General features: G+C 41.2%; 1 protein-coding gene across 3 annotated transcripts in view; it reads right to left on the bottom strand.

Moving 5' to 3' along the window:
* Window positions 1–242: 242 nt before the first annotated feature.
* LOC141051085 (uncharacterized) overlaps window positions 243–12836 on the bottom strand; it is a 41883-nt gene continuing 29289 nt past the window's right edge. For all 3 annotated transcript variants that reach the window (XM_073547944.1, XM_073547945.1, XM_073547946.1), the window contains exon 7: window positions 243–1987. In XM_073547944.1, the coding sequence (XP_073404045.1) occupies window positions 1074–1987 (914 nt within the window). In that variant the 3' untranslated portion in view covers window positions 243–1073. The remainder of the gene's footprint in view (window positions 1988–12836) is intronic.

Genomic DNA, 12836 nt, shown 5'->3' on the forward strand with positions numbered 1-12836 from the left:
TTAAGTAGTCTTGCCTTTATTTGGACACACCTGCCAAACTAATTTGCACAGGTATCTGCAATTGCTTTCAGTGATATAAAGAGCCCTGACACACATCACCATCAATGAGTTTAAATGACAAGCAAAAATATTCTAACCTTATCACTCCTAAACTCTTTTTGCATAATAATTTGGAACACAGTTTAATGTGGTCTTGTCAAGGTACATGTATCTTTTCGTATTGCACCAAAAGACGTTCCTCATAAATAGTCTAATCTCAAGCAGTAGCTTCCCCTTGAGTATGCTGGTTGGGTCTTCTTGATAAGGAGCAGAAACAACAACATACCAATATTTAGCAATATAAGTCTAGTTTCATATTAGCGTTAGTTAGCACAGTGCATTGTGCGCATGCGCCCCTATGTTTAACATGGGGGCGCATGGTCTAGCGTTGCATGCGTTTGAATGCGTTCTTGTGCACATGCGTTTTTTGAAGTGCGCCTAGACACGCCGGACGCAACCTGTTGCATTTTTGGTCCGTCCAACCTGTGTCAAAAAAACGCATGCACACACTTTCGCACGGAATGCGCCAAAAAAATCACATTACAGTCTATGGGAACGCAGGCGTGCGCATGGACATGCGCACACCTGCGTTTAAAATCGCATGTGTTTTAAGAGTTAACATGGCTAGAAACGGGTTAAAACGCAAGCGCTAAAAAAAGCAAAAGCATGATGTGTTTTTTGCATGCGTTTCTATTGCGCAAGAAGCGTAGTGCTAAAAACCGCTAATGTGAAAAGTAGCCTAAGACAAATCCCTGCACGCAAAAATACTTAAATAATTTGAATTGGACATTCCCAAACATGGTGTAATATGGTTACGCCTGCCAGCCTATAGCACTTGATGCCACATCTTAACATCTGAATCTTTAAGAAAGACTGAAATGCAAGTGTATAGATCTCAAAAGTAAGCAATTATGGGTTACAACAATTTTGAGTTGCTATTGTATATATTATTGGCTGCATCTCAGGTGAGTTCTTGATGAGCGAGTTTGTTGATAAAGAATGTCCAATATTGTAGACCTGAATTTGTCTTTTTTTCACATGTGAGTTTTTTCATGGTAAGTAAGATTTGATTTACGAGTAAAATATTTCCCACATGCTGAACAAAAATATGGCTTCTCGCCTGTGTGAATTCTCAGATGTTTCACAAGAGAAGATTTAATGCTAAAACATTTCCCACATTCTGAACATGAAAATGGTTTCTCCCCTGTATGAATTCTGTGATGTGCAATAAGACTGCTTTTCTGAATAAAACATTTCCCACATTCTGAACATGAAAATGGCTTTTCTCCTGTGTGACTTCTCTGATGTCTTCCAAGATATGACTTCTGGTTAAAACATTTCCCACACTGAGAACATGAAAATGGCTTCTCCCCCGAGTGACTTCTTTGATGTCTTAAGAGATGTGATTTATTGATATAACATTTCCCACATTCTGAACATGAAAATGGCTTTTCTCCTGTGTGACTTCTCTGATGTCTTCCAAGATATGACTTCTGGTTAAAACATTTCCCACACTGAGAACATGAAAATGGCTTCTCCCCCGAGTGACTTATTTGATGTCTTAAGATATGTGATTTATTGATATAACATCTCCCACATTCTGAACATGAAAACGGCTTCAGTCCACCATGAATTCTGTGATGTCTAACAAGATCTGATTTCTGGTTAAACCTTTTACCACTTTCTGAACATGGATATGGCTTTTCCTCTGTGTGAGCTGTCTGATGTTTAACATTCCTTCTGTTAGTTTTACTTTGCTTAGCAGTTTGTGATGAATCAGAAGGTACAACCTGTTTAAAAACATCAGATGATAAATTTTTGCTGTCCAGGGCTGGTGGTGTGTCTGGGACAGTAGCATGTTCTTCATATGTATTTGGTGTAATACCATGATTATCTTTCTTGAAATCTGAAGAGTTAACAAGTCTCTCTGACCTCCCGGTAAAGTTCTCTGAGAAGAAAAAAATTGATTGTATTAATTTTGAATAATAAAACCATATTATACAGCTCTGGCAAAAATTAAGAGACCACTGCACAGTTTTATAAAAATCAGCTTCTCTACATGTCTGACAGCCATTCCATTCCAGTGTCAGTTGAATTCCAACCAGAGGACACCTCATTCTACTTAATGTGCTTCTGATTAGGTGATCACCTGAACCAAATCTTATTTAATGAAGGAAAGTATAAAAAAAAAAACCCGCTGTAGTGGTCACAATCATCTAACAAAAGGTCAAGCTGGATGGGAAAACAAGTGCTAGTAATATCCCAAAGTAATAGGAATGAAAAAATAAGTCTAGAATACAGGGGATGGAGGGCACCATCGAATCAGAGTAAACAATGGGATACAAATTACTAATTTTTGGTGATCCCTGGTGTGTAGTATGTCTCTTTTTTCTGTCTTGTTCTTACAGGAATGAAAAAATAACTTTTAACCATGCCAAAGGGTTGAGAAGAAAGGTCTTAAGTGAGGAAAAGAAGGGCTCAATTCTGGCTTTACTAGCAAAGGGATACAGTGAGCGTCATATTGCCTCCATCCTTAAAATTTCTTAGACGGCAGACCACTACAACAAGATCAAGCCGCAGACATTGGGGACATCAAAGCCACAGACCGGCTGAGGACGAAAATGACTCTCCATTGACCGGGATGACCATCACCTTATTCGAATGTCACTCAGCAACTGCAGAATGACATCAAGTGACCTACAAAAGGAATGGCAAATGGAAGCTGGGGTGAAGTGCACGGCAAGAACAGTTGGTAACAGGCTCCTAGAGGCAGGGCTTAAGTCATGTAAAGCTATAAAAAAGCCTATCATCAATGAGAAGCAAAGGAGAGCCAGGCTGAAGTTTGACAAAGACCATAAGGATTGGACCATAGAGGACTGGAGTAAGGTAATCTTCTCTGATGAGTCTAATTTTCAGCTTTGCCCAACACCTGGTCGTCTAATGGTTAGACGGAGACCTAGAGAGGCGTACAAGCCAAATTGCACCCATTGTGAAATTTGGTGGAGGATTTGTGATGATCTGGGGATACTTCAGCAAGGCTGGAATTGGGCAGGTTAATCTTTGCGAAGGACGTATGAATCAAGTTGCATACAAGGTTATCCTGGAAAAACAGTTGATTCCTTCTGCTCAGGCAATGTTCCCCAACTCTGAGGTCTGGTTTTTCCAGCAGGACAATGTGCCATGCCACACAGCTAGGTCAATCAATGTGTGGAACACCACATCAAATCCCTGTCATGGCCAGCCCAATCTCCAGACCTGAACCCCATTGAAAATCTCTGGAATATAAATCAAGAAGAAGATGGATAGTCACAAGCCATTAAACAAAGAAGAACTGCTTACATTTTTGTACCAGGAGTGGCATAAGGTCACCCAAAAGCAGTGTGAAAGACTGGTGGAAAGCAGCCAAGACGCATGAAAGCGGCGATTAAAAATCATGGTTATTCCACAAAATATTGATTTCTGAACTCTTTCTGAGTTAAAACATTAGTATTGTTATTTCTAAATTATTATGAACTTGTTTTCTTAGCATTATTTGAGGTCTGCAAGCACTGCATTTTTTTGTTATTTTGACCATTTCTCATTTTCTGAAAATAAATACAAAATTTAGTGCTTGGAAATTCAAAGACGTTGTTAGTAGTTTATAGAAAAAAAAGCAATTTACATTTCACTCAAAAATATACCTGTAAAGAGAAAAATCAGACAGACTGAACATTTTGCAGTGGTCTCTTAAATTTTGCCATAGCGGAGATAGATATTAGCTATTTTATAACTTTTCTATCCAAAATGCAAGTATGTAGAAACATGAAACTAGTTATTGACAGACAGTATAAAACTTTTCTCTAGTTTTCTATGTCATTGATACCAGTATCTTCATAGATTTTACAGTGCCTTGCGAAAGTATTCGGCTCCCTGGAACTTTTCAACCTTTTCCCACATATCATGCTTCAAACATAAAGATACCAAATGTAAATTTTTGGTGAAGAATCAACAAGTGGGACACAATTGTGAAGTTGAACGAAATTTATTGGTTATTTTAAATTTTTCTGGAAAGTCAAAAACTGAAAAGTGGGGCGTTCGATGTTAAATCGGCCCCTTTAACTTAATACTTTGTTGCGCCACCTTTTGCTGCGATCACAGCTGCAAGTCGCTTGGGGTATGTCTCTATCAGTTTTGTACATCGAGAGACTGAAATTCTTGCCCATTCTTCCTGGCAAACAGCTCAAGTTCAGTGAGGTTTGATGGAGATCGTTTGTGAACAGTAGTTTTCCGCTCTTTCCACAGATTCTTGATTGGATTCAGATCTGGACTTTGACTTGGCCATTCTAACATCTGGATACGTTTATTTGTGAACCATTCCATTGTTCCATTGTAGATTTTGCTTTATGTTTGGGATCATCTCCGTCCCAGTCTCAGGTCTTTTGCAGACCCCAACAGGTTTTCTACAAGAATGGTCCTGTATTTGGCTCCATCCATCTTCCCAACAATTTTAACCATCTTCCCAGTCCCTGCTGAAGAAAAGCAGGCCCAAACCATTAGGCTGCCACCACCATGTTTGTCAGTGGGGATGGTGTGTTAAGGGTGATGAGCTGTGTTGCTTTTACACCAAACATTGTTGCCAAAAAGTTCGATTTTGGTTCTGACCAGAGCACCTTCTTCCACATGTTTGGTGTGTCTCCAAGGTGGCTTGTTGCAAACTTTAAATGACACTTTTTATGGATATCTTTGAGAAATGGCTTTCTTCTTGCCACTCTTCCATAAAGGCCAGATTCGTGCAGTGTACGACTGATTGTTGTCCTATGGACAGACTGTCCCACCTCAGCTGTAGATCTCTGCAGTTCACCCAGAGTGATCATGGGCCTCTTGGCTGCATCTCTAATCAGTCTTCTCCTTGTTTGAGATGAAAGTTTAGAGGGACGGCCGGGTCTTGGTAGATTTGCAGGGGTATGATACTCCTTCCATTTCAATATGATCGCTTGCACAGTGCTCCTTGGGATGCTTAAAGTTTTGGAAATCATTTTGTATCCAAATCCGGTTTTAAACTTCTCCACAACAGTATCACGGACCTGCCTGTTGAGTTCCTTGATCTTCATGATGCTCTCTGTGCTTCAAACAGAACCCTAAGACTGTCACATAGCAGGTGCATTTATACGGAGACTTGATTACACACAGGTGGATTATATTTATCATCAGTCATCTGTAAAGCGCTGCGGAATTTGTTGGCGCTATATAAAGATTATTATTATTATTATTTAGGACAATATTGGATACAAAGATCCAGAATGAACTTCTGGAGTGAGTTTGCTGCACTGAAAGTAAAGGGGCTGAATAAATATTGCACGCCTTACTTTTCAGTTTTTGAATTTCCACAAAAATTTTAAATAACCAAACGTTTCGTTCAACTTCACAATTGTGTCCCACTTGTTGTTGATTCTTCACCAAAAATTTACATTTGGTATCTTTATGTTTGAAGCATGATATGTGGGAAAAGGTTGAAAAGTTCCAGGGGGCCGAATACTTTCGCAAGGCACTGTATGTTGCATGACTACTACATGCACTTTAGCGTAGAACAAGAAAAGAGCAGTATAGACATGGGTAAATAAACAATAGTTTTGGAGCCAATGTAATAAGCGTTCAACAAAATGTTTCTTGAGGCCTCATCCAGCAGCCAGTTTGGTAGCCCGTGGCAAACAGAGAAGAGCACCTCAAACTTCCTGCTACCTATGACATCATTATGTTGCTGCGAGATGCACAAATGATGTCATATGGACATACAAGTCAGAGGACAATGGGTGTAGGCCAGGGTTCCCCAACTCCGGTTCTCAAGGCCCACCAACAGATCATGTTTTCAGGATTTCCTTAGTATTGCTCAGGTGATAATTGCATCACCTGTGCAATACAAAGGAAATTTTGAAAACATGATCTGTTGGTGGGCCTTGAGGACTGGAGTTGGGGAACCCTAGTGTAGGCAATTGCAGGTGGAGATGCCACAGGAAGTAGGAGCTTTGCAGTGCTCATATCAAGGTTGCTATAGACTACAAACCAGGCTGTTGTGAGTTCATTTTCCCCTTCGTCACTGAGGTCTGGTGAACTCCCTATTCTGGTAAAGGAAGGTAATGAGCCTGATTTTCAGGCACCTGAGCCTAATGATGATGACTGGCTGAGTGGAATCACGGACTGGATATAAGGCTGCCGACGCCCTTCTGCCCTGCGAGTGATTTCTCTGTGGACTTCTAGGAGACCAGTCTGATTCCTGCTCCTCTAAAGCTAAGTTTTCTGCTTTGCCTGTTAGCATTTGTGTTTTGTTTTTGTTTGCCTTGCTTTTCTGGATTCTGCCATTCCCTGCTAGGGTGAGCTGAATCTCCTTTTGCCGGTTGCTCTGTCTTCAGAATATTCCTGAGTACTGACATAGCCTTTTTGAAGCCTAGCGTCTTCAGGGCCTTTTTCACTGTCAGTCTGTTGGCTCTTATTTTCATAGGGTTTTTCACGGATTGCAGACAGCAGCCTTTCTGTCCTTTCCTATCTAGTTAGCTTGGGCCCCATCTTTGCTCAGTTTATCTTTCTGTCTGTGTTAGTGTTCTTTCTTCTTGCTTCACCGTCATTATATGTTGGGGGCTGCCTTTTGCTTTGGGATCTGCTCTGGGGCAGTTTAGATTTCCCTTTCTGTCTTTAGGCTATATAGTCCTCCGGCTGTGATCGAGGGGTCTAGGGCATCGTAGGAACCCCCCACGGCTACTGCTAGTTGTGTTGATAGGTTCAGGGGTCTGCAATCCGATAGCTGCCAACTTCTCTTGTTTTCTGGACTTAGCTAGCATTTCTGTTTTTGCCTCCTATGGTGACTCATTCATAACACCAGGCGTGCAGCTAAAGGGTCATAATTCAAGAGATTAATCTATTATCCTTCACAGATAGACAATTTCCCCCATCGATAATGGCTGTGGCTTATCTGTATTGACTCAAAAGAAAAAAAACCTGCGGGGGAACATAGAGTATAAGTAACCTAAAGCAATTTATGCAGAAGATAAACTATGCCGAAATATATACATGGAACTCTTAAGAAAAGGGTTCCATACAATATCAGATATAAGCCTACAAAAAATTTACATAACAAATCACCATATAATAAAAGATAATGCTTGGTTAGAAAAAAACATGAAACGGGGGTGTGGCTGGACATGGCAGAGTGAAGACGTGCTTTCTGCTGCTCCTAACCACCATCCACCAAGCAATCGGTTCTAGTACCTCAGCATGGGCAAATCATGGCTAAAAAGACAAGGACCCAGTCCTGCACCCGTTCTGCACAGAGACCGGACCAGGCATCATCTCCATCATCCCCCCTGGAACAGAGGCAGTCAGGAGGTGCTCACACGCAGGGTGCAGTTTCTGCATCAGAGCCTGGGAACAAGTCTTCAGACCACCAGGTAACCGGGAGGAGAGAGGAGGGTCCCCAGCGAGATCCTGTATGCGGCAGGGAGGTTCCGGAAGTCCCCACTGAGCAGAGCCTGGAGGGCATTGTGCCATTACAAGATGGCCGCTGCAGCAGCACTGCGGGGTATCACAGACAGCGTGCAGGAGACGCTGGTGTGTCGGAGCCACTAGCTGCCTGTGGTTATCAAGCGGATCAGAAGAGACTTTTTGCAAATGCAGCTTTATGACATCTGGAGGCTCCAGCACCCATCAGATCGGGATTATAATTTTTACTCCCATCCGCATGATTCTTATAGAACGTTAGACTATATCCTCCTCCAACAAAATGCCTTACCTTGGCTTTCAGATTCTAGTATTGGTATCATACTTTGGAGAGATCATGCCCCTATATATTGCTCACTAAAAGTATCATCCCTTACCAGAACATCAGGGTCTTGGCGTCTCAGTGAGTCGCTATTATTTGATACATTATGTGACTCGGACGTACGGGCCTCCATATCTAACTTTATTGTTGATCATGGAAATGATACAGCCCCCACAATTAAATGGGAAGCCCTCAAGTGTGTACTTAGAGGGGAATTTATCAAACATGGGTCCAGAATCAAAAAAGACAGAGGTCAGGCAAACAAACTAGCCTTAAAGAGAGTCACTAATCTGGAGTTAATTCACAAAAAGCCGCTCTCCACTGCAACCCTCAGAGATCTTCTCAAAGCAAGATTAAAAGATAAAAAATTACTCAGTTCTTCATGTAAACGTTTATTTCAGTTAGGTCAGAGTAGGTTCTATGAGTTAGGTAACAAACCGAGAAGAATGTTAGCTAAAGCTCATAATGCTAAAAAAGACCCAAACAAATGTTCCCTGTATTAAGAATACTCAAGATAAATTGGTTCATACCCCACCTGAAATCGCAACCCTCTTCCATTCATATTATTCAAACCTACAGTATATAACTTACCTACATCTGCCCTACACTCGGGAAATTATATTAATACATCAGCCCTCTCCAAAAAATATTGGAGGATGAAACAGTAAAATTCCTTGAAAATCCTTTTTCACATCAAGAACTTGAAGCTTCTGTTCGAGATCTCCCTAGCAATAAAAATCCAGGGCCTGATGGTTTCACAGTTGAATTCTTTAAAGTATTTTTGAACAATTGTCTCAGTTAATATTACAATTGTTTAATTTTATATCCCTTATCTACTTTCCTTCCTCCCCATTCCACAATGGAACATGCTGCAGTCATCCCCAAACCGGGGAAAGACCCCAACTCATGTAGTAGCTATAGGCCTATATCTCTAAAATTATATGCAAAGCTTTTGGCCAATAGACTTAAATCCCACCTTCCTCACTTAATACACCCAGACCAGGTGGGTTTTGTTCCGGGAAGAGAGGCACGAGATAACACATTGAAAACAATAGATATTATTAATCATGCACACACTCAAAAAAAACCTTTAATTATCCTATCGCTTGATGCCGAAAAGGCTTTCAATAGGATCTCATGGTCTTCTCTCTCTCAAACCCTGAGCCACAACAATTTGTTTGGTCGACGGGACGCCCAAGAATTCGTAGTACTGTTTTGGTGCTTCCAAAGGATTTTGGGGGTATACATTTGCCGGACTGCCGAAAGTACTATCTTGCGTCCGCGCATGCAAGAATCTTAGATATTCTGCACTGCAGAGAATCTAAACTGTGGGCACGTATGGCCTATAAGTCTTGTCATACATCAGCTTCCACTAACATGGACTTGGCCTATTTTGGCCGGAAACAACGTCCCTATTCCATTTAGTCTCAGGCAAACACTCAAAACTGTCCACATTCCCAGTATAAAGGGAATTATAATTGACCCATTAGGACCGTTATCCCCAATAACAGATAACCCAAAATTTCCATCTGGTGTCTCCTCAAGTCTTTTTCTGGGGAACTCCAAGAAATACACGTGGTCCATGTGGGTGTATTGCTTCCCTCTCAGCTATTTTAGGTTATCGCCCACAGAAAACGAGATATTCTCTTGAATATATTCAACTAGGGCATTTTTTCTCTACATATGCCAATCATTTAGAATGGGTGCGCCCCCTTTCTTCGTTTGAGTCCCTATATATGGCTCCCACTAATCTTGTGCATGCAACTTCTGATATCTATAAGCTTCCATTAAATAGTGATCCGGATATTGCTTAAATGTTGACATTCCTTCAATAGGTTAGATGGGTCCTCTGTACCTATGGACTACATGTATAAAAATGACCATCGTCAATAGGGTTTTGTTACACTTTTAGTTCAATCCACTACTCTGAGCGTTGCATTTTTCTTAACTTTTGGATTGTTTGATAAGCGATCTGTTAAGATATTTTGTGTACATTTTGATAGCATCTATTAAAGATTATGTTTTAGTGATCACTCACATATTGGTGGCAACTACAATATATTTCTCCTAATTAAACTCCTGGATAACAATCTTATCTACAAATATGAAATTATTCCTAGAGTCCATACATTTTCTGTTCCGGCAGAAAGCTGGGAAATATTTTACCCTTTTCTTTTTTCTCCAAGGTATCCTGTAAATTCACCTGTTGAAATGTCTTTAAAGGGAATTTGCCATTGACAATACATTTTTTTTTAATTGTTGAAAAAAAAAGAAGTATTAATGTTCAAATTTTTTTAAAAAATAACTTTTTTTTTATAATGGTATAAAATATGAAAAGTAATTTAAAGTTTTGATATTTTCCACTGTTAAACACTAGGGGGAGCAGCTGCTGAAATTTGCCATGAAAACCTAATATAGTGCTAGCTCACACTAGGACTGCTGTAAAAGTGGGCGGGGTCTATTCACATGTGTGTGAGACATCACTTCTCCCCTCCCCAGATGGGCATTAACAAAAGAATAAGGGAGAATAAAGTTTAGGATCACAGTACGGAGTGGTACTGAGATGTGGACAGTCACAAAGGATGGCTGGCAGCGCCAATTCTGTTAGTTGGTGCTATTAGTTGTATCACGCACTGGGATGAGATACACAGCTCAAATTATTATATCACACATGATGCGATTAGATATGTGTAGTGTATCACATGCTGGCATTAGATACAAACCTCAATGAAGTGTATAACATGTGATGGGATTAGATGTGTGGCACAAAGCGCCGTATGGCACACAATGGCATTATACAGTTGTGGCCAAAAGTATTGACAACCCTGCAATTCTGTCAGATAATACTCAGTTTCTTCCTGAAAATGATTGCAAACACAAATTCTTTGGTATTATTATCTTCATTTAATTTGTCTTAAATGAAAAAACACAAAAGAGAATGAAGCAAAAAGCAAAACATTAATCATTTCACACAACTCCAAAAATGGGCCAGACAAAACTATTGGCACCCTCAGCCTAATACTTGGTTGCACAACCTTTAGCCAAAATAACTGCGACCAACCGCTTCCGGTAACCATCAATGAGTTTCTTACAATGCTCTGCTGGAATTTTAGACCATTCTTCTTTGGCAAACTGCTCCAGGTCCCTGATATTTGAAGGGTGCCTTCTCCAAACTGCCATTTTTAGATCTCTCCACAGGTGTTCTATGGGATTCAGGTCTGGACTCACTGCTGGCCACCTTAGAAGTCTCCAGTGCTTTCTCTCAAACCATTTTCTAGTGCTTTTTGAAGTGTGTTTTGGGTCATTGTCCTGCTGGAAGACCCATGACCTCTGAGGGAGACCCAGCTTACTCACACTGGGCCCTACATTATGCTGCAAAATTTGTTGGTAGTATTCTGACTTCATAATGCCATGCACACGGTCAAGCAGTCCAGTGCCAGAGGCAGCAAAGCAACCCCAAAACATCAGGGAACTTCCGCCATGTTTGACTGTAGGGACCGCGTTCTTTTCTTTGAATGCCTCTTTTTTTCTCCTGTAAACTCTATGTTGATGCCTTTGCCCAAAAAGCTCTACTTTTGTCTCATCTCACCAGAGAACATTCTTCCAAAACGTTTTAGGCTTTTTCAGGTAAGTTTTGGCAAACTCCAGCCTGGCTTTTTTATGTCTCGGGGTAAGAAGTGGGGTCTTCCTGGGTCTCCTACCATACAGTCCCTTTTCATTCAGATGCCGACGGATAGTACGGGTTGACCCTGTTGTACCCTCGGACTGCAGGGCAGCTTGAACTTGTTTGGATGTTAGTTGATGTTCTTTATCCAACATCCACACAACCTTGCGTTGAAATCTCTTGTCAATTTTTCTTTTCCGGCCACATCTAGGGAGGTTAGCCACAGTGCCATGGGCTTTAAACTTCTTGATGCGCACGGTAGACACAGGAACATTCAGGTCTTTGGAGATGGACTTGTAGCCTTGAGATTGCTCATGCTTCCTCACAATTTGGTTTCTCAAGTCCTCAGACAGTTCTTTGGTCTTCTTTCTTTTCTCCATGCTCAATGTGGTACACACAAGGACACAGGACAGAGGTTGAGTCAACTTTAATCCATGTCAACTGGCTGCAAGTGTGATTTAGTTATTGCCAACACCTGTTAGGTGCCACAGGTAAGTTACAGGTGCTGTTAATTACACAAATTAGAGAAGCATCATATGATTTTTCGAACAGTGCCAATACTTTTGTCCACCCTCTTTTTGATGTTTGGTGTGGAATTATATCCAATTTGGCTTTAGGACAATTCTTTTTGTGCTTTTTCATTTAAGACAAATTAAATGAAGATAATAATACCAAAGAATTTGTGTTTGCAATAATTTTCAGGAAGAAACTGAGTATTATCTGACAGAATTGCAGGGGTGTCAATATTTTTGGCCACAACTGTATATGTGGCACTGCGGGCTGTATCACAGATGATGGCATTAGATATGCGGCTTTGTTGGTGCCATCAAACATGATGGGATTAGATGCGTGGCTCTGCTATTTTAGTGTAAAGCCTCCTTCAGATGTTAGTAAAGGAGAGTGGAGTTCAGTCAGTGTTCACAGCACGATAATTACACTGCAGTGTTCTGAAAACTTCAGTGACAGCGCAGACCAGAATCCTGGTTTTGCACTACTAATTCCAAGCTACAAAGCTATTTTCACCACTGGAGGAAGTCACCTCTGCAGGCCTGGCCTCACCGCTCAGAGCAGCGCTGACTTCTCCAGCTGTGAGAACATCACGGTAGCCTGACATGAATACAATGTAATGCTGTCGATCACCGCGCCGATACATAGCGCGTCCTTGATTTCTGCACCTTGTGTCACCACTCGCACTGAGAGTAGTGATGGAGGGAAATTGCAGCTCAAAGCACCGCTCCAGAGCACAAAAAGCTGCGCCTGCCCCCCCCCCCCACAGCTGTCACCTGCACAGCCCAGGGGAAGTGCCCAGGTCACAGTGGGAGGCAGCTAGAATGCAGGAGAGAT

This window comes from Dendrobates tinctorius, unplaced genomic scaffold (assembly GCF_039654945.1).
Source record: "Dendrobates tinctorius isolate UK_male_01 unplaced genomic scaffold, ASM3965494v1 ptg000155l, whole genome shotgun sequence".
Classification (NCBI taxonomy): Eukaryota; Metazoa; Chordata; class Amphibia; order Anura; family Dendrobatidae; genus Dendrobates; species Dendrobates tinctorius.